Consider the following 21,443-nt stretch of genomic DNA (forward strand, 5'->3'; position numbering starts at 1 on the left):
GGTTTCTTGCTTTAAGCTGAAAAATATGAATTAAGAGCCAACAACTACCAACTGTGAACTAGTGCTATCGATAGACTTTTGCTACTATGTACTTTCATCGGAGGTCCAAAAGTCGCTCAATCAACATCAGTTAAAGGCTGTCGAAAGAAAACCGTTGACGCCACACGCGGACATTAATTTTCATCAATTTCCCTGCGATCCAGACCGGAGGCAGAAGTGGCACTCAAAAGTGTGGTGTCGAAGCAGAAAAATGTTCTGTCTAGACGAAAACGGTGGGGCGCCCACTTAATCAGCGTGCGATGAGCAATAGATCCGAGATGTCCCTTAGGGAATGGAATCTGTACTGCGGTTATCCTCCAAGACAGCCCTTGAGCTAGACCTCCCCTGACACAATCTTAATTAATAATATGACCCGCGTTAGAAGGACCTGCTTGCTTCTACATTTTTTTTATCAGGGTTTCTCTTAAATTTCCTGACAATTTAGAGTTTTCGGTTGTGGTGTGACGCCCAATAAAGACTGATTAGATTTGGAAGTGGAATTCTTTCTGCGATAAACGCCATGGACTTGCTCTTATCGTATTACTTTGGTTTTTTCTGCTGCCTGATAAGAACCTACCACCCAGGCACCACTGTTCACCACTATTAATGGCTGATTTCATTTGCCACGCACTTAGCTCCGGTGGGGTTATCCTGCACCTCAATTAGTCTCCCCTTAATTGCCGGCCCTCAGGATACGAAGGAGTTTGAAGGGTCTGGAGGAACTAGTATTAATTTCCATCAGTCAGAGGTATGCTAAAAACCCTTTACCCCGTTGTATTCCAATCCTAGAGATGATATCGTGACACGCTTTGGATTGATTTGGAGTAATGGGTTGAATTAGTCATAAGCTCCATGCAATTGCTTTCAGGGGCTCCAGTCCTCAGTCTTCGCCTATTAGTCCCAGTGTCCAGCCACTCACCCATCTCTACGGCAAAGTCTTTCACAGACATCTGCGCAAGGCCAAAGAACGCAGGAAACCCATCTGCGGATGTTGTTGCTGCTTGCATTTTGAAATCTAAGCTGAGAAGCTGGTGGAACCATATGCCTCCTCCAGAGCCCCAGAGTCAGTCTAGCCGAGCGTCAATTACTTGTCGCATTTGTGCGCATTTGGAGCACATTTATTTTAATATCACCTGTGCCTCTTTGGCTGCGTTTCTGTGCCTGTGATGGATGCAGCCGGTCCACCTGCCTCGCAGCACTCCATCAATTACGTGATACTTTGTGTCAGCGACTGTTAGGCCGAGAACCAAGAGAACCAGTATCCTCCGACTTTGGACCCCAGGATCTGGCTATTATAGTGCTAGTGATCATGTCCGAGACACGACTCTAGTAATTAGTCGTTGTTGTTTATTTTATTTTAAGCTTAATAACAATTACAGCACCAGAGTACTGATTGTCCCTGGAAGGGGAAAGGGTTGAGTGTTCTGCGAGTGCATTTGCATTTGCATTTGCATTCATATCTATCCGCCAGACACTTACACCGCAGTAGAGTAAGACTCGCCAGTTCGTAGGCCAGCTTATTTATTTCAGCGCTCAGCTTGTGCAAACATTTTTGAATTCAAATTTGTCCAACAGGTTCGGCTGGCGGCAGTTGTTGCCGTCTGGTATTGGCAGTTGAGAGTTGATGAATGTGGCAAGTTTAAGGCCGCGGAGGGCGACTGAAGGTGACTAATTGGAAAAGCCTACAGAAATTTATAGGGAAAAGTGAAGGAAGAACGGTGTGACAGACTCACTCGACACAGTGCATGCTATGGCATATCATATCTATCGCCTGTGGAAACACAGCCAGCGGAGAAGAAAACTTTCGCTTTTGTGTATATGTTTTATTTTTTTGCGTTCGACTTTCGAGTTGAGTTGCGTTTAGTTCACTTTACGCAGGCTTTTACTTATATGTATATTATCTAACAGTCATGTGCTACCAAGCGAGCACTGACCATTATTTCTTCCAAGCAAACACGTCGGTCATGTGGATTGTAGGCCAACAGCTATATAAACTCGAAATGTACGTAGATACTGAGCAAGCACTTGGAGAATATTTCCTTTCGTTTCTTGCGAAAACGTGCCCGCTCCAAAGAGGCGATTAGATGAAGGCACTGTGATTAGGGCACAAGTGAGCTGTCACTTCCATATAACCCATGTAAACCAGGGACGGATCCAGGAGCTAGAACTTGGGTGGAGCCTTTGTTTACTCGCCAGAGTAACATAAAGTCACTGCACCTTGTTTGCAGTTTTGCCTGTGACGAGCACAAGTTGGATGACACTTATGAATTACAAATTTGACATGTCACGCTCTGGGTCCACAAAAGAAGAATGCTTAAATAATTGCCCCTGGCCGGAGTCCTTCATAAGACGTAGAACCTGTGCCGGTGACATTGAGCTTGTGATGAGCAATTAAGGAGTGAACCACCTTAGCAGTGACTGATGGCTTGTACTATATGGCCCTGGCACCCACAACAAAGGTCAAATTTCTTCCGATAAGTACGGGAAACTGGTCGTAACGAAGCAGCAGAAAAAGGCCTAAAATTGATCCAGATCGTAATCCATCATAAGTCGGCTTAAGAACGTTTAAAGGCACCAATGCCTATTATACATTTTCATTCCCATTTCTTAAGACGCCAACAAACATTTCTGGAGTGGATTCCCCTCTTGAAACTGGTTAGAAGAAAAGGAGAAAAGCAAGAGCCGCCACTCACCGAACCGAATTCCTCGGACATGAGTCACGTCCGGGGTATTCCACCGACCTAATCTGAATGTCAGTCAATGTGGGAAGTTCGTGAAATACATCGTGTACATTGGTTGAGACGCAACCGGAAGTTAATTAATGATTAAACTAAAGAATAGGATTTTTTTGCTCCTTAAGAAGTGTTTTGAAAATGTATTGACTTCATTTTTTTCCTAATATAATTTTGGACATTTTAATTTGCAAACATCGTCGGGACATTCTTTTATTATTGCGATTCGCAATAAAGCTTCATGATTATTTTTTTTAATTTAATGTTTGCTTTGTATTTACTTTATCTTATCTTATCATTGATCTTTTTGTTATGATTAGCTTTTAAAAATTTAATGACTGAGTTCTGGTCTTCTGTATTTTTCGATTCCGTTAAAGCTTTTTTGAAAATTACGTGTTAACATCGTACAGAATTCATTATATACAAATGAGCCGTTAAAATATATGTACAAAACATCAATAACAAACGTTACAGACATGATTGAAAATATGTTTTTTCGTTTGCTCGGCTGATTCATTTGCCGCAATTGTTCTTTTATTTTTCCCTGAGGAAGTAATTTTGCAACGTTTTTGTGTATTCCACTTTTTCCACTTTAAATAGCTGCGAAGGTCGATAATACTTTGTGTGGATTCCGTATAATTTGTTCTTTAATATATAAAGCCAACAATTTGTATTTCACATTATATTCGACATTCGTTTTACGTACAGTAGTTGCTTAAGATAGCTTAAATGACAAATGTTGCCCCTCCGCCAACTTTATGACTTATCTCACTGTTGAATTTTCTGTAAAGTTGTATGCCTTGGATCCATCGTTACAAAGACCAAGAGTTCACCCTACTCAGTCTACTCAGACCAAGAGTTCACCCTACTCAGTCTATTCAGTTTCTGAATTGCATTAACCCTTGGACTATATCAGTAACTAAGTTGCAATAAACTCGAGTTACTCGTGGTGCGAGCTGCAATTGACCGAGGCATCTATTGTTGACGGGTGGGGCTAGTGCCACCAAGGGATCAATTGGCCTGTCTCTGACATGCTCCGACTCACTGAGTCCAGTCTGGTCAATCTGCTCAACCAGAATGACGTGTGGCGGGTGGGCTACACTGAGTTGCCCCTCGTGCACTTGTCAATGCAACTCTCCGTCAATGGCACACCGATTTCCAATCTCCATCTGGAACGTGTTTCCCTGCCCATGTTGGCTTGCTCTGAGTTTTTATTGTCACACCGCACTTTGTGCCGCTTTTTCTCTTTGCTTTGCTTTAATTTTAAATTTGTATGGCACACAAAAATTTTAATTTACTTTTTTTATTTTTTTGGCACACAACGAGCTGACGAAATGTTTCGAAAAGGCCGCCGCGAGAGCAGTAAATATTTTGTTTATTTTCGCAAACGGAAACCAGTTCAACACCGACATATGGCGTTTTATTTCAGACCAATAAAAATGTGTAATATTCTCCGCTGGCTGAAACTCCCCGTTTCTCAGAAAACCTTTAGTCAGTCATAGCCCTAGCAAAAGTCTAAAGTCCCTTCGTCAGTGTTCAAATATGACGCATTTGGGGCTAACAAATAGATAACTTGGCGGCTAGAAATGCAAATTCAGGGGGTCCAATATTGTACAGATAGTAGAACGTGTTGTTTGTATACAATTTCCTATGACTTTTTTCCGGAACTGTTCAGCGCTTCGAATAATTAAACTCCGAATCCCGACAAAGTTTTCACCTTCAACATTTTCAGGATTGCCCGAGAGGCTAGGTCGTTTTCCTCTTTAATTTCAACAAAATTCGTTAATTAAAATTGATAAAAGTATTATCTGTCACGCAAGCCAGTGATTGACTTAAGAATATTGGCTCTTTATCAGCATTTGGGGGGCTGTGTTATCAGTCGAATAGCAAAAACGAGCTCGCATTTCCATTCGACATATTATCAGCCATCGTCATTAATTGGATAAGCAGTACTATAGAGTCACATTGCCTCTAATGTGGTCAATGGTCTCTTGAGACCGCAGAATGAAAACAAATTGTCATCTTGTCAGTAAGGCGGGCAAAATTTGAGGAATTTTGAAGTGGTCATTAAGGCGGCTTCTTTGCTTTTTCAGTCTCTGCTGAGTTACTTATGAGCCACAACGAAATGTGGAAAAGCTTTGCAGCGAATCGCTGAGTCTGAGTAATTGAATGACCAAAGGCATGGATCGAAGCTACTCATGGAATACATAAATCACCGATTTTAAGTTTGCTTCCTCTCCAAGCCGCGATACTGCTGTTGGCTGTAATCCGTCATACAGACTGTGAAAACAACGAAAACAATAAACGGCCTGCGACTCTCACTTCTGTAGCAGAAACGTTGTCCATGGGATTTAACTACTTTTATTAAAATCAAATGAACATGTAAACATTTTAGGTGATTTACAACATGCCCAGGAGGTGGATCTATTTCAGTTCCTTTGCCGGGGAATTCCCTAAACAATTAAAGTCGTCTGGCAAACAGGCAAACAACTGTAGAGAAGGCCCCTAATTTTTGTAACCCACAAGCCACAGAACAGGAATGGGCTTTATTTGCAGGCGGAACTTGAATCTTTCATTTCTGGACTTTAAATATTTGCCCCTTCAATTAGCGGTGTGTCAAATGCCGAGTAAAATGCCGATATGGCAGCGAAGAGAGCACACACTGCTCCGCCGTCTTCGATCCTAACATTTAGTGATCTACGGAGCCGTAAATGTGGAGCTGTCTGGCCCAGCCCAGAAAACATTGGACCTGGCTTTGTATTGTTTGGCCAACACATCGCGTTCCAGTGTCACTCCGGCGGTGCGCTCATTTTCCTTTTGACATTTGAACGCATCCAAAGCGCTTTCGAAATAGAAAAGTAGAATATCCGCCGCCGCCTGGCAAAACGGGTTTTAAAACTACCTAACTACATGAACAGAAGTTGTGCCCATACACACGGATAATCATACATATTGTACCTGAGCAGCGGGTTGAAAGTTCAGCTGCTATTGAATGCTCGATATTGTAATTGCTGGCTCCCTCGCCCTCTTTCACTTCTTCTACACAGGGAACAATCGGGGATCCGCTTTGGCTGTTTTCTAATTCGTCGACCTCATCTATAGTGTAAACGAAGGTCGAAGGATCTTTCTTAGATAGTGGGAACCGTGCAATTATTTTCTTCTGTGTACGGTTTAAAGTAATGTTATGGAGGGAAAAGGTGAACTTGAAGTGGCAGGCAGCAAGCAGCGTGACTCTTTTGTTTTCTTTAGTTTTACAGAGTTCATACGTTCGTTTTGGATTTTCGTACGTTGCGGAAGCGAAATTAAAAGCAACTCGCCAAACCCGCAACAAACACAGATACAAACACTTACACAGAGGCAAGTACACATTCATTGAGCGAAAAGCTTATCCGAAAGGTACACAGTCGTGTTCAGCAACTTAGGACCGACGGCAAATTGAAAGAAGAGATATCTTGTGAGCTGTCAGGAGACTAGGTGATCTTCATCACCTTTGTACGACCTTGACTCTTTTCCAGCCACGACTGTTAAATCGCAACCCCAACTGGGAACAAAGGCGAACCAACCAAAAGTTGACCTGGAATTCCAACTAAACCAATCAAGCGAGCATGAGCTAAAACAAAAACCAAATCGCATTGTTTCTGCCTTTCTTTTTTCGGTTTCTCTGCACTTTTAGCCTTTATTTCAAATGTGGTAGCAGCAAAGCATTTGCAAATTTGCCGGCAAAAGAAACACGAAAATCATGCTAACAACCGAGATCAGGAGAGGAGGTTCTTATGAATGATGGAAGCCAGAGTCAAAGTTTGGTCGGCAGAAAGGGTCAGTGGCTGGTGAGACGATTCTGCGTCTTTAAAATTCGGTTGAAATTGTTGGGCTTACACAACAACATAACAAACGCTTTATTTGGGTAGCACGCAAAATAAAATAAAATCCTGAGAATTCTGCCCCATTAATACCCTTTTTTAATATTTAATATTCCACTGATTTTTTTGCAGAAACTTTACGCCAAGGCCATTTACGATAATTATGCGGACACGTCGGACGAGCTGCCCTTCAAGAAGGGCGACATCCTCACCGTTCTGGAGCAGGACACTGAGGGCTTCCAGGGGTGGTGGCTCTGCTCCCTACGCAACCGACAGGTGAGTTGGGTCCTCCGGTCTCGCATCTTTGCGCAACTTTTCCATTTAATGATATTTTACTGGATGGAACTCATTGGCATTTAATTTACTTTAATTTGCGAAATTATTTGTTTGGGCCTACTGGGTGGTCATTGGGCGAAAACGCCGATTGAAAATATTCGATTTTTTAAGAAAATGTTGTTTTTCGATTTTTTGATAAAAAATAATACGTTTTTTTTTCGATAGCAGTAAAAGTAGTTGTCCAAATGTGGAATGCCATAGCTCGTTGAATTCGTAACAAAATTTCCTATCGATCCATGTACATACATTGATATGCTAATTTTTGGCCATTTTTCGCAAATTTTGATGATGGTACCCCTTATCAAAAATGCAAAAATTTGTTAAATTTTTTTTTTGCGAAAATCAAAAAAGTAGTGATACACATAGTTAGCTATGTTTAATAGCAGCACAAAACTGTCTTTATTTTAGCTGTGCGCCCATTTTTGGTCAAGTTATGGCGAAAACGCCGATTGAAAATATTCGATTTTTTTACAAAATGTTGTTTTTCGATTTTTTGATAAAAAATAATACGTTTTTTTTCGATAGCAGTAAAAGTAGTTGTCCAAATGTGGAATGCCATAGCTCGTTGAATTCGTAACAAAATTTCCTATCGATCCATGTACATACATTAATATGCTAATTTTTGGCCATTTTTCGCAAATTTTGATGATGGTACCCCTTATCAAAAATGCAAAAATTTGTTAAATTTTTTTTTTGCGAAAATCAAAAAAGTAGTGATACACATAGTTAGCTATGTTTAATAGCAGCACAAAACTGTCTTTATTTTAGCTGTGCGCCCATTTTTGGTCAAGTTATGGCGAAAACGCCGATTGAAAATATTAGATTTTTTTACAAAATGTTGTTTTCGATTTTTTGCATACGGAAATTCCCCAAAAGACTTTAAATTTCACTGTTTGAGTTGAGCTCTGGTTGAAGAGATAGAAGCATTTTGTTGCGGTTTCAATCTTTAATCAGCTGAGTACCTTTGGTGGTTGGCGGATAACGAGATATCAAACTAACTCTTGAACGCTAATATAATAATTATGACCCATTGACCCATTGGATCCTAATCCATCACTCATTCTCTTTAACGCTATATATACATTTTCTCAATAGTACCTTTCTCTATACAAGATTTTGCTAATTATCTCAGCGCGATAACTTGCTGCAGGAAGCCATGAACTCTGCCCCTAAAGTATTGAGTAGGTATTTTGCGTCCCACATACCCCCTATAAAGCTATAAAAGACCAAAAGCACAAAGAGAAAACTATTTTTCAAAGTTGTGGAAAATTTTTAAATTTCTGCACGTCTTTCGGCAGCAATTTTTAATTAACAGCTGAATTGGCGCCGCTTAAACAAAAAATATCTCGTTTGTGTGGGGCCGCCGTCCGGCGATAGTGTCAAAACATATATCAAAGTGGAAATCAGAAGTGCTGGGTGAGATATCAAAACATGAACGCGATAGCGGTGCGCTATACATATGTCGGGCAATTGTCGCTAATTAAAAAGTAGCCAAGCCTTTTAATGGAAACAATTAACCCAAAAACGGCCAATTGAGTGCCGACAAGAGCAACAACGTGTAGCATAAATATTAATAGCAACATAAATAACTGTGTCAAAAAGCGAAATCAACTTTCGGCACACACTTTTAGCTGAAACAGATGTTGACAAGATTGTCAGTTGACTTCGACTTTTAGGAGAATCGCACGAATCTCTGTGGAAACTTGCATTGAGAATGTGAGTCTAGCCAGTACAGCAGAAATGTGGCATGCAATTAAAACCATCCACCACATTCTTTTTACTACAGTTTTTTTTTTTACACATTGTGTCCATTAATTTATATACATTTAAGTTAATAATTCATAAGGCGTCGGTTGATAGGAAACCAATCAAAATCAATTGGCATCAATAAGCTCTTATTCATACAAAGGCATTTCGTTGCTACAGTTTCGCAGGTCTATTTTGTTTTGTCATGGAAAACTATAAATTAGGGTTGCTATCTTGTGGTTATAACACTATTTTATTTTAACACTTTAATTGGCTTTCTGTTTTGTACTCAATGTGGATTTGTATAACCAGCCGACTATCCAACTAAACCATATTTTTATTGCTCTATATATATTTCAGGGTCTTTGCCCGGGCAACCGGTTGCGCGTCTTGAACTCGTACGACTCGGGATGCTTCTCTCCCTCGCCGGCCAGCTCTCCAATTCCGTCCCTGGCGGCCAGCACGGCCACGCTGAACAGCTCCATCTGCTCGGCGGAGATATACGAGAACGGTTCCATCATCAGCGCGGTGTCGTCCTCAAACTCCCATTCGACAGGGGCTAGTAATGGAGCGGAGTCGACGTCTCGCGGCTCGAGGAGATCGTGGCACGCCTCGCCGACAAAGGTATGTTGCTCGTCCTCATACCGGATGACTTGTCAATTCCCCAATTTTCCGCTCCGTTAGCCTTTTTGATGGAAAGCAAACAGTAGGCAGCAGGCAGCAGTCGGGAGGAAGTGGATCTTAATTGATTTCGTTTCTTTGCAAATTGTACATCCTCTTGCGGCTACTGAATTATGATATTTGTCTGGAAAGTGAAAGAAAGTAATTTCTCGGCTCCTGCGGCTCGATCCGTAGCTCCATCAATTCGCTCTGAGGGGTCCATCGCTCATTCATCTGCATCTCCTCGAGTGCGATGCCCTGCTTTTTCCACGACAACTGCGTGTCGTAATTGTGCAATTAATAAGAGTTGCGAGAGCCGATCCTTGGTTCACGGGGATAGTCTCGTCCGCAGGGGTCTGCAGCTGTCCAACTGGTTTCCCCTTTGCATTCGACTCGAAATTTGACAATTTGTCAGATGGACATGCGTTTTATTTGCCTTTCTTTCACTTTGATTCCATTTGATTTGCAAATTAAAGGAAACAAACAATTTAGCATAGAAGGAGCACGACTGCAGATTTGAAGTGTTGCTGATCTCTTGTCCATGATGGTGTGAGACTTAAAGATTTTCGACGAACTCAGTACAGGAAGTGATTACCTATTAAATGGGGATGCAAACGGTTCAAACTAATTGGCCGACTTGACCGTTAGCATCCAAAGACCGCGACCTTTGGAAACCTCGACACACGCCCACATCCATGGGCGATGGTGCTCTTGGAGAAACTTTCGCTTTCCCAGCCGACTCGGTGAATGACTGACTCGCAGGCAAATCAAATAAAATGAAACTCAAATTACAGAGTCGTAAACATTTTCTAGCATTATCGGCAGCTATCAATCTTAACTGGAGGCAAGTAAAACCATAAATCCAAATTCAGTTTGCAGGAGAGCCAGCGATTTGTCCGCCCCACTGTACATTGCACCGGGAGATTTTCTGGCGGATGCATAGATATAGAGAAACCTTTTGCCTATAAAAGCTTAGCACTAAATACCCAAAGCTGCCTTTTGTTCGTCTTGTGTTCGATTTTATTGCGTCCGAATAATCTCATAACACCAGTCCGTCACTTGAAGGCGTCATCAGTCATATGGAATATGGCTCCAAAAATGCACTTGACCGATAATGCGATTGCTTGTAGAGGCAGAAAGTCCCAGTTGGTGTGATTTATCATTGACGCATTTCAGAGCCTATAAAAGACTTATTGGAAAGCTGCAACAACTGAAGAGGTTCGACAGAAATCAGACATCTATAAAGGTGAAATGCACTTTTAAAGTGTAAATTACGCAAACAAAACTTGGGCTTTTTATTACCGCCTTGGAAAGGCAGTGCATGGCGACATTCCTCGAGTCAATCGAGAACGGAAATGTCTCGCGCACAGAGTTGCACAATCGTTGGGCAGTGTTGCTCAGATTCTTCTACCTCGGCCATCCCACATAGAGTTACACTTTATGGCTGGCCGGGGAACTCGCTTGCACCGTTAGACGGCAGCCGCCGCCAGATTGTGTGACAATTTCGAGTTCCTTGAGCCCACATACAGACAGCCTCACAGCTCCACAGTTCCACAGCTCTGCAGGTCCAAAGCTCCATTGCTCCGTCTATCCCCTAAAACTTCATCCACCTCCGTCACGCACCGAGCATAAAGCCAAACGAAGCCGAGTCAGGTTGCCAAATGCACTGGTACGGGCAATGGCCAATGAAGATTTATGGCCAGATCCAAAACGAGCACAAAAGAGACTTTGCGTTTGAGCAAAACATGTCATTTTTGTTTTACTGCCCAAAAATGGTTAAAAATGCAGTCAAAGCGACAACAAAAACTCTTTTTTATTTCAAATTCTGCGGAGATTTGTGCGTGACCAAAGTCGGGGAAACTCGAAGACTACCGATTGCTTCGATTGCTATAGCAAACCGGATTCACTGCAAAAGCGGAAAAATAACCTCCGCCGGTTGGCTTCCAAACAAGGTCGATTCCCACCTGAGACGGACGCTGTAGTTTTCCCTGGCATATCCCTTCGGTAAAAGATAACCCGCTGCCTAATTATCATTGGCCATACAAATGTGGATTCTTTGTTTGGCTTCCTACGTGACGAAATGCTAAGATTTTGATCGGACTCGGACCCAGAACCAGAAAAATTCGTCGGGCAATCTTAGCCCTTCAGATTTAACGGGGGCAGGCAGAAATGTGATGATCAGCCGATAACTCAAATGTACATTGAAATGCAAGGAACAAGCTGCGAAACCGTGGAGATGATAATCTCGAAGCACGCTACTGTATTTAGGTTTGGAATTTAAACAAGAACATAAAACATGACACTTTTTACACGCCCAGTATCTGGAATTACACATAGCATGCGGGGTATTCGAACCGCAGGCCATCAAGATGCAATTGTAATAGGGAGAGTTGAACGAAAGAAGAAAAGAAACCCGACTGGCGGACGGACTTTAATGCGATGTCTCTGTTGGACCGCCCAACCCAAGTCACTACCTACATACGTAAAATATATTGAAATCTCGGATGTATGCCTTGGCAAAGTTGTCCATTCACTTAGTCACAACAAAGTGGAAAATTTTAGCATTTTGCTTTTTTTTTTTAAGTCACGCAAAATGCACTGAAAAGGGATTCCCAACACGTGGGTCCTATAAAGACAATGCTTAGCTCCTGCTGAGCCACGGTCGATTTCAGCTCTTGACGTCGACCTACTTTCAGGTGGTCTAGTTGGCACTTCAAATGTCGCTAGCCGACTGGCCTGTCCCAGCTGCCTTGACCGTTACCCACTGATTAGATAGTGGCATGCTCTCCGCACCTGGCGGATTCTTTTCCTGGACTGCAGCTGCAGCCCTTTGATTCTGTTTTGGCATGTCACAGGGCATTTTGTTGAACTCAAACAAAGCCGAATCGAATCGCTTTAAGAACATAGGACTTTGGAGGGAAGGCCTGGCCTAATCGAGAGCTCCCTTCAGGCTCAAGTTCTCCGTAGGTAGCAAAGACCTATAGTCCAGCTCTCAACCACAATCCTCATTCAATAAGAGTCATTTTCATGCAATGCTTTTGAAAATTCCATATAGTAAAATTTAAGAAAAAGGCGTGTATGGAATTTTTTACCTACTTTCATGTTAGTTTGTTTTTGATCTTGGACATTTTGTACTTACCGTCCTTTGCCTTGACACTGAACAGCTTGAATTGTACCTGTATATCCTAGATGGCCATTGCGCAGGCCCGATAAAATTTCCTTTCTATTTTCCCGACTTTTCCACAACCCTACTCAGTCCTCTATGGCCCGCTCTCGCAGTCAAGTTTTTCCTTCCGACGGCAACGTTTTCTAAGCTGAAATTTTTAGTTATACTGCACATTTTTTATAAATGTAAATTTAAGCAAGATGTGATAGGCACAAGAGGCGGAGGAGGGGCCCAAAAAAGGTGAGAGGAATTCGCAGCCACACCCGGATGTGTTTTTTGTTCAACGACTTCTTTAGTACTTTTTTTAAAAGGGCCTTATGCAGAGAACAGGAAAATCGATAAGCCACTTTGCGGCAGGCAGTGTGGGGTTTGTGGCAGTGTAGTTATAGTCGGAAAACTGAATTGAACCACCCAAAGACAGTGAAACCGCATGTTACTAATACTCTTCACCCATAGGTAATCACGCCGCAGAGACACGGTGATGTCTACATCTACAATTACTCGCCCGGATCAGCGACAGGATCTGGAGCAAGAGCCGCGCCCAGCCCGCCGCAGCAGCAGATCTATAGCAACCAAAGCATCTACCAGAACTTTGCAATGATGTCGAGTCCCCGCCAGAACGGAAATGGCAGCGAGTTCGAGACCTATGACATACCCAAGCCGGCCACGCCCGTGCCGCTGAACTACGACAGTCCCAGAAGCGGTTTTCCCAAGGCTTCTAGCTCCACAACGACCTCCAGCTCCAGTCTAGGCGCCCGGTTCGAGACACTCAAAAGCGTGGCCGCCTCCATCGCGGAGGAGTCGTACGATGTACCACGACCCCTGATCTTAGGCAGCAGCCATCTCCAGCAGCAAATGTCACAGATGACGCCCAGCAGCTCCGCCTCCTCACTGCTGACCAGCGACAGCCTTTCCCTGAGTTTATCCAGCTCAAACCGTTCCTCACTGGCCAACATGCCGGACTACGATATCCCTCGCCGAAATCCGCTTCCTGTGCGTCGCCAACAAAGTGGGCTGACCTACGACTTTCCGCTGCCTCCGCTGCAGGAGCAGGACAACCGAGTGCTGTCTACACCCGCCGTCACTACTACCAAAGAACTGCCTCTAGAGCTCTCCTCCGCACTAGAAACACTCGCAAAGCTGCAACAGCAGACTACTGCCGCCATAACCCGATTGCTGAGTTTCGTAGTGCCCAACTGGCGCACCCGCGCTCAACTCGAGCCGGCCATCATGGAGCTGAAACTGGCCGCCCTGCGCCTGCGCACCACACTCCACGACCTGGCAGAGTTCGGGGAGGGAGCCCTGGGAAACGCTACGCGTTCGGAGGACCGAAACCTGGCCCTCAAGCTGCGGCCCTTGGTGCGGGCTTTGCGGGATGCCAACAAGCTTATTCACGACTCCTCCGAATCCCTCGATGCCCAGGGCGCCTGGTCCGTAGATCAGCTGGCCAGAAGTGACGAGAAGCACGGCTGTCGTCCACCGGACGCACTGGACCAACTGATGGTTTGTGCCCAGACGCTCACCGAGGATGTGCGCTCCACCACCAGTTTCATCCAGGGCAACGCCTCGCTTCTTTTTAAGCGGCAGCTAACCGCGAGTCAGAACGGAGGATCAGGAACTGGAGCATTCGAGGGCAGTCGGGGCAGCGCAGAATGGCTGGAGGACTACGACTACGTGGCCTTTGAATCTAAGGATGCAGCTGCCAGAAAAAACGAAGCTTTGCGTGAGGCTATTTCCGCTGACCTGAAGACGCAGTTCGATACGGTTATCCGGACTGCTGAGAGTTCCGCCATGGGCGCTGGATCTGGATCGATTCCAACCACGCCCACGGCGCGCACGACACCTACGACGCCCTGCAAGTCGCCAGAGATGACCGACAAGGACAAGAAGCTGGTGCGCTACTACGCCCAACAGATCTCTACCCATATGGGCAACTTGATGCAGGCCATTGATTCGTTCCTGGAGACAGTGGAGAAGAACCAACCGCCCAAGTTCTTCATTGCATATGGAAAGTTTGTGGTAGTAAGCGCCCACAACCTGGTAACCATAGGCGACAACGTTTATCGTAACATTTCAAAGGAGGCGCTGCGGGAGAAAATCCTGCGATGCACCAACGCCCTCTCCGAAGCCCTTAAAACCTGCGTCTTGAAGTCGAAGAAGGCGGCAGCCCACTTCCCCAGCGGTAGTGCAGTCCAGGAGATGGTCGATTCGGTGGTGCACATCAACAACTTGGCCCGGGAACTCAAGGCGGTCATGCTGCAGGCAGTTCATCTGTCGACGGCGGCGGGAGTGGGAGCATGAATGGATTTCTGCCAACCAGTATTAGCTGAGAGGCGTGTAGCCAGGTCTTCCAGCATCGTCCGCGCTTTGGTAGATGTAGGATATGCATGTGTATCTGACATCGGCATATCCTGACCCAATTGCCGCTTATATTTTGCATTGTGATATTTTGAGCAAAACATCTGAAAATGCACAGCACCATAGCCACATGGCCCGATCGCGCCATCCCCGCCAGAACCCTGGTTCAGGCTAGCCTAAGTTCCGATACTGTACATAGTAAGCTCCCCTGGCCCATAACGATGTAAATTAGCATATTCCCAAGCCCCCGCCATGTCCACTAGCAATGTTGTATCAGTGAAGCATTTCAGCATAGTTTTGTATACTCTAGAGCATAAACTTAGCCGTACCACCACATAACCATCTGCATAGGTTAAGCACGCATATATTATACTTGCATAGTCAGAATCTAAAAGATTTACACTCAATATTTTGAATTGCGCCACGGCAGCTACAGTCAGCGATATACAAGCATACACACATAAATCGTAAACAACCAAGAAATCAGTATGTAATATGAACAATAAACTAAAGACTTCGAATAAACTAAAAATAAACCATAAAATATTAAAATCTGAACGCTGCAGTTTGGTTACATTTTCTACATCCGGGCGGCAACATTTGAACTACATAAAATTCAAAAGTGATTGCTCATAATTTGGTATTCACAAGTGTGTTTTTCCTTGGGACAACTGCTCAACAAAATGTTCTCTTATTTTTAGCTAATCTTTTACAAGACAACGTCCACGCTGACAACTTTAAAAAGTACGCCATCGATGGCTTGTTATCGATACATATCGATACAGTTATCATCCAGCACATTCAGCGCTTTCCTACACACAAGAACTTTTGACATTCCCTTGCATTCCCTATTTATCGCGCCATACACTCCCACGCATTTCAAGTTTCCTCCGCCATGGCGCCCACTCTTTCCTGCTGCCGCTGCGGCTTCGAGCCAGATACTATTCCATATTGCGTGGGCGGTGCATCATACAAATTCCACTGCTTTTGCTGCGCCAAATCTCCCCCAAAATATTGCGCCTTCTGTGGCACGCCCGGAGACCTGAATTATCTCAAAGATCTCAACAAGAAACACAGTAAGTGCTTCAAGGGCCTGCACTATTTCGTTTACACTGAACCCTGGCACGAGACCGCGAACCCGGATTTGCTAGGCCGTCCCTCGCTGAAAGAGCTTCAACCCGAACTCGCTCGGCCGGTCTCTATTTCCAGCCATGTGAGTGAGGAGGAGGCGCAGGAGCCCCAGAATACCCTGACAGAAGAGCCACTTTTGGATCCTACGGTTGTGCACGAAGAGGAGATGCACCACTCCCGGTCTGATCTGGTGATCTCGAAAGTCAGAACGTTGAACGAGCAGGAGTTCAACATCGATGCGCAGGATTCTCAAGAAACAGTAGAAGTCATGAGGGATAGGAAGGATCGGATTAAGGTAGCTCCCGACATGAAACCTGCGACGCAGAAAGAGCAAAAGTGGGTGACCACCAAGGAGGTGCTTTCCTGGCCGCGGTGCCCGCGATGCGAATGTGTGCACACCATCAATTCTGGCTGGATCAAACACGCACAGGAGTGCGCCCAGGACCCCAGGTACAACAAGCCCACGTTCTTCATGTACTGCCACACAAAGGGATGGTGCAACTATCTGGTCCGGGATAGTCTGTGGGAAAAGCACAGTGATCCGTCTACTGGCTCCTGCGACATTTGCAAAAGTTGGTACGTAGAAAATTATAGACCCGCATAGACTCGTATTTGCATTACTTTTTCATGTACTTATGCTTTTCAGTAGCCGACAGTTAAAACCTCTTCCCTTCATGCCGGAGCCGCCGCCACGTCCGAACGAGGCCGCCTTGGCCAAAAGGAGGCGCCAAAACTATCGCACAAGAAAACGAAAGCAGCGGGAGCTTTAATATTAATTCACGCAAGTTAATCCTTTATGAATAAGGCCTTTGTGCAGGCACAGTAGGTTTCTTTTTATTTACTTTTATTAAAATAACTTTATATACGAAGAATGCGGATGGTTTTCCGGAAAAGAAATATCATGTTAAATATTTTGATGAATGAATTCGAAGCTACATTCATTGCACACATATATGCTTTCGTTTAAAATTAAGAGAAGTTAAAAACGTGTAGAGGAAGATATCGTTGTGAAAAAGGTTTAGTTTGGAACGTTTTTATTTAAGTAGCTTTGAATACATTGAACTCTTAATCTAATTGAATATTAATTTAATTTAATAATCCCAACTTGGGGATTTGAAGTAATTCTTATTTGTTACGTTTTTATTTAATCACTTGTAATAGCAATATTTGCATTGAATATGTATGAATTTCCAGTTATTGAATTGTGCATAAAATCTTTTTGCTAACTTGGTTGAAAGATATGTGTCCCATGACTAAACATAAAACCGCTTTATAATTAATATCGTAATGTTGTAGATCGGATTAGCTAGCTTGTGCGTTTGAGTTTACGCAAGAATCACCTGCTTAAAGGAGTGTAGATGACTGGGACAGGTCCATAATCTGTCTGTCCTCTGAACTCATTTTTCTTTCACCCGAGTTTACAACAGGCTTTATGTGCTGCAGGTTAGGTGCCTTTTCTAACAGTATTTTCTAATGCATCTGCGGTGCCGCATATGCGTTCCACTGCTTTTGCCTAAATAGGCTGCATCCGATGGAATGCATCAAGTGCGGCATTAAGAAATATACCAAATATTGCCAAAGGTTTTATCAAAAATAGGAATGTAAACATCGGCTAAGTTGTATTCATAAAATATATATATTATAAAAAAAAACAGAGTTTTGCAGAATTGCCCACAATGACAACTCACGCATTCTTGGCGCACCGGAAACCCAGGTTGCCGGCCGAGCTGTCTTCTGTGTTTTGCGAGCGGGCAGCGCACCTGTACCTGTAGCAGTAGGACTTGTGACACAGATAAGAACCGCCCTTCTTTACCCGATTCGGGTTATCGCTAACATCATTTACGTCCCACAGATCTGCCGTCCACTCCCAGACATTGCCCACCATGTTGTGCAGGTCGTACAGGTTCTGTCGGAATGCATCCACCGGGCTGGTGTACTCAAAGCCATCTTCAGCCAGGTTGCCATCGGGAAAGTCTCCCTGCCAAATGTTCAGCCAATGCTCGTTCCTTGGCATCAGCTTGTTGCCCCAGGGAAACAGTTTGCGCTCCTTGCCGCCCCTGCAAGCCGCCTCCCACTCCGCCTCGCTGGGCAAACGCTTGCCGGCCCACTCACAGTACTCCACTGCGTCGCGCCACGAGACGTGTACTACCGGGTGTCGGCCTAGGTTGTCCAAATTGCTGTCCACGCCATTGGGATGTCGCCAGTTCACGCCGGCCACCTTGTACCACCAGACGGCGCTCGCCACTCGGAAATCTTCTAGGTCCTTCTGTTCCGATGGGCTCAACAGGCTCTTGAACAGAAAACTGTCGCCAAATCGCTCGGCCTCCGTGGTGTAGTTCGTCTGCAGGACAAACTTCGCAAATGCGTCGTTGGAGACCTCATACTTGTCGATGTAGAAGTCATTCAGCTTGACCTGCCGTTCCGGAGCCTCCCGGTCCGCCGGAAAGTGCGGTTGGTCGGTGCCCACGTAAACCGTGCCTCCCGGAACGAGGGACATGTCAGCAATCTTTGGCTCCAGTTCGCCATAGTAATCCCGGTAGTGGCTGTGTGCACCCTGTGCCCGCTGCTGGCACACTTGTTCAGAAATCGTCGGAATATCCGGGGTCTCCCGGTTCAGTTTTTGGCAGCCACAGTCGCTGGATACATTATGGAATGCAATTATCCACGTAAAGAGAACGACAGAAATTGTTTTCATCTCGATGCGCAGTGTGGCCCTTTTAATTTTTGCAATCAATACCTAACACGCCAGCCTTTAAAATTTCATTTGTGTAGCATACTTTTGGCGGTAGTGTTTTCAAGCAAACTACTCCATACTTCGGGGAACCACAAATTACAAAAAAAGGTGATGACCAAAGTATAAAAAATAGGTACTTTGTTGAACTGGTTCGTGTAACCCAAAACCGATTTTTCCACTCAATTGTTGATTCCTGATTAAGAAGTAGGAGGCCTCACGCTTGCAGCCTAGTTTTTATAAAGTTATTAGTCCATTTTTAGTTATGTTACTATATTGACGGTAGATTACCATTTCTTTCATAATCTAACTATTTAAGAAGTTACTTTAGCGGAAATTTTTAAAAATTATAACCTTTTAACAGTAAGTGTAGTAAGAAGGCTGATGAGTGCGGTGTTACCAAGCTGATAATATCTAACCCACAATATTTTGGCTTTATGGCCAATTGGCTAATTTATAAAGGTCTATTCTTTATGTTAATTTTTGTTTGTATTTGTTTTAAAAACTTAAACAGTAAATGATATAGTTTAATCATGAAACAATTTTTGGAAACGAATTGGAAACACACAAGTGCAAAGACCAAAAACATTGGAAACAGTAAGCATGAGTTAAATAAGTTTAAATTGTTGTATGGCGCAAATCGGTGTTAACAAATTGTGAGACACGGAAATCCTAAGAGCCGCGGCTATGCCTCGCTAGGCTTCTCGTGCAGCCAGGGCCGGAATATGGGCAGGGTGGACGGATAGTGGGTGTGTGTGTCCGGCTTAAGCACCGATTCCGGCCATGTGTTGGCATTGACCGCATCACCGGAGTGTCGGAAGGGGTACGTCGCTAGCACGATGGGAAGCTGCAGCTTAATCTCCTTCTCCATGGACTTGGGTTCGATCACAAAGAACACGTCATAGGATATCTTGATCAGGTGGCAGCCATGCAGATTGGTCGGCGGCAGGGGCGGAACGTAAAGCTCGTTGTGCCACTCGTCTTTGGCCCCCGGACGGATCTTGCCGCGAACTAAGACAGCCAGCTCCCTCTTTTCCGTTTGCACCACCTTTCCCCGCGCCAAATACTCGATGGTCTAAAAAAACCAAAAAAATCAAGATGAATGAATTGTAACTAGCCATTTGAATGTGGGAACACCGACCTCAGTGAGCGATGCCTTAGTCCGCTTAATGGACACATTGCTGTAGTTGGATATGAATGCAGTGACCAGAATATTCTCGCCGGGCACATAGCCACCGCGATCAAGGGACACCCTGCACTTAATCTGACCTCCACCAACGCAGACGACGCCAAGCTTGTGCTCCACTTCGCAGGTGAAAGGTTGCTAAGTCATGCGAAATGTGAGTTTTTGATCAACAGGATTGGAAACGCTACTTACTGCTAAGATGGGCTTCTCAAGGTTTAAGTCAATGGGATTCATCACAATGAAGACCTGGTGGTTCTTGTGGATTATGCCATTGTTCTCGCGGAGCGCCGCCTTGCAGTAGAACTGAATCCAGCCATATCGACCGAGAAATGTAGATGGCAGGCCCAGTGGCAAGCCGAGTTTGAAGGGGAAGCTGTGAATTCCTGGCGAGAGTATGGCTGGACCTCCTTGGTCTACGTCTCCCAGGAGCCGCATTCGGAAGTCGATATAGTTCTCCTTATCATATGTCCGCTCCTGCCGCCGCCCGTTGCGCACCACGCCTTCGCCTACCACATGAAAATGAAGTCCCAAAGCAGGGGTCTCGTCCTGCAGTTCGATTAGAACCCGTCCGGAGAGGAACTGGCCCGGGAAGTACAGTAGAGAAGTGTTGTCGAAGATGATAAGGAATTTAAGCAGCTTGCGCGGCATCGTGGCTCCGTATTGTTGCCGATTTCATCCGTACGCCTGAGGGAAAACCAAAGAAATTCGTCAGAACAAGGTTGCCAAATATATGACCCGTTCGGCTCGCGTCAATTCGGTTTGGTTAATGACAACTTATCCGTCATAGCTGGCTCGGTCTGAGACCGTGTACTACCGTGGACTGGCCTCACATACACACATACGCCGTATGTTTGTTTGTTTGCATATTTATGTGGGTAGCATCTAGGCGGGTAAAGGAAGCAAAACCAGTTTGGTGTGGCCAAGAGATGGCTGCGTGCACAACTATGCAGCACGAAAGCCCCGAACATTTAAGCATCCACTGCAAGGTCGGCTCATGAAGCATGTCGGCCGTGTCACGCCCGCGCCCACAACTCTGGGCCAGACTCCAGTAAGTACATCTTTACCAAAAGCGTAAGCTACAACTGCCATAGTCGGCAAGCCTGTTTGGTGCACTGGTGACAATGTTGAGGATTGCTGTGCTGATGGGGAAACGAACCCGAAGAGGAAACTGACGTAATTTCCTAGTGGAAAGCGGATTCCCACCGAGCCACTGCCATTCGATGGACCACATTCGTATTGTTCAAAACTTTGTGTTTGTCCCCAACAGATCAATTGTTTTCTCTAGATCACTGTGGTGGGCGCACTTGAATTAATGATCGCTTTGCAAATACCTGTACACACAAAGGTGTTTTTTGGCCAGATCGGAACACCAATCCAGTCCAAACCGATCCGATTCAACCCGTTCTGGCTCTGAGCGCGATTCGTTTGGCTAGATCTCGACCACGCTCTCTAGCGATTGTTTGGCAACTGATCATCGTCGTCGTAGTCGTCGTCATGC

General features: G+C 44.8%; 5 protein-coding genes across 8 annotated transcripts in view; 3 read left to right on the plus strand and 2 right to left on the minus strand.

The window, feature by feature from the left end:
* Nucleotides 1-6,894, plus strand: part of LOC6532180 (DC-STAMP domain-containing protein 2) — a 24,406-nt gene extending 17,512 nt beyond the window's left edge. The window contains exon 9 of the transcript XR_006245181.1: nucleotides 6,764-6,894. The gene's annotated coding sequence lies outside the window, so the exon portion shown is untranslated. The remainder of the gene's footprint in view (nucleotides 1-6,763) is intronic.
* Nucleotides 1-15,429, plus strand: part of LOC6532184 (breast cancer anti-estrogen resistance protein 1) — a 26,377-nt gene extending 10,948 nt beyond the window's left edge. For 2 of the 3 annotated variants that reach the window (XM_015193715.3, XM_002092921.4), the window contains exons 2-4: nucleotides 6,764-6,907; nucleotides 9,074-9,337; nucleotides 12,996-15,429. In XM_015193715.3, the coding sequence (XP_015049201.1) occupies nucleotides 6,764-6,907; nucleotides 9,074-9,337; nucleotides 12,996-14,840 (2,253 nt within the window). In that variant the 3' untranslated portion in view covers nucleotides 14,841-15,429. Of the gene's footprint in view, nucleotides 1-6,763; nucleotides 6,908-9,073; nucleotides 9,338-12,619; nucleotides 12,780-12,995 lie in introns of those variants that run through there. The other variant, XM_015193716.3, reaches the window with a different exon arrangement.
* Nucleotides 15,430-15,734: 305 nt separating this feature from the next.
* On the plus strand, nucleotides 15,735-17,308 carry LOC6532185. Of its 2 annotated transcripts, none has more exons than XM_015193718.3 (2): nucleotides 15,735-16,604; nucleotides 16,678-17,308. In XM_015193718.3, exons 1-2 carry the CDS (start codon nucleotides 15,793-15,795, stop codon nucleotides 16,796-16,798), a joined length of 933 nt encoding a protein of 310 aa, XP_015049204.1. In that variant the 5' UTR covers nucleotides 15,735-15,792; the 3' UTR covers nucleotides 16,799-17,308. The 2 variants fall into 2 exon arrangements, with proteins under 2 accessions (XP_015049204.1, XP_002092958.1); XM_002092922.4 differs by having other exon boundaries at nucleotides 15,738-16,604; nucleotides 16,675-17,308.
* LOC6532186 (formylglycine-generating enzyme) lies at nucleotides 17,046-18,761 on the minus strand. Its single transcript, XM_002092923.4, has one exon. The coding sequence runs from the start codon at nucleotides 18,721-18,723 to the stop codon at nucleotides 17,713-17,715; it is 1,011 nt and encodes a 336-aa protein (XP_002092959.1). The 5' UTR covers nucleotides 18,724-18,761; the 3' UTR covers nucleotides 17,046-17,712.
* A 254-nt stretch (nucleotides 18,762-19,015) lies between these two features.
* LOC6532187 (arrestin domain-containing protein 4) lies at nucleotides 19,016-21,417 on the minus strand. The gene is made up of 4 exons (XM_002092924.4): nucleotides 21,277-21,417; nucleotides 20,138-20,629; nucleotides 19,901-20,083; nucleotides 19,016-19,834 (listed from the first exon to the last, which is right to left on the minus strand). Exons 2-4 carry the CDS (start codon nucleotides 20,591-20,593, stop codon nucleotides 19,445-19,447), a joined length of 1,029 nt encoding a protein of 342 aa, XP_002092960.1. The 5' UTR covers nucleotides 20,594-20,629; nucleotides 21,277-21,417; the 3' UTR covers nucleotides 19,016-19,444.
* Between the last annotated feature and the right edge of the window lie 26 nt (nucleotides 21,418-21,443).

This window comes from Drosophila yakuba, chromosome 3L (assembly GCF_016746365.2).
Source record: "Drosophila yakuba strain Tai18E2 chromosome 3L, Prin_Dyak_Tai18E2_2.1, whole genome shotgun sequence".
In the NCBI taxonomy this organism is placed as follows: Eukaryota; Metazoa; Arthropoda; class Insecta; order Diptera; family Drosophilidae; genus Drosophila; species Drosophila yakuba.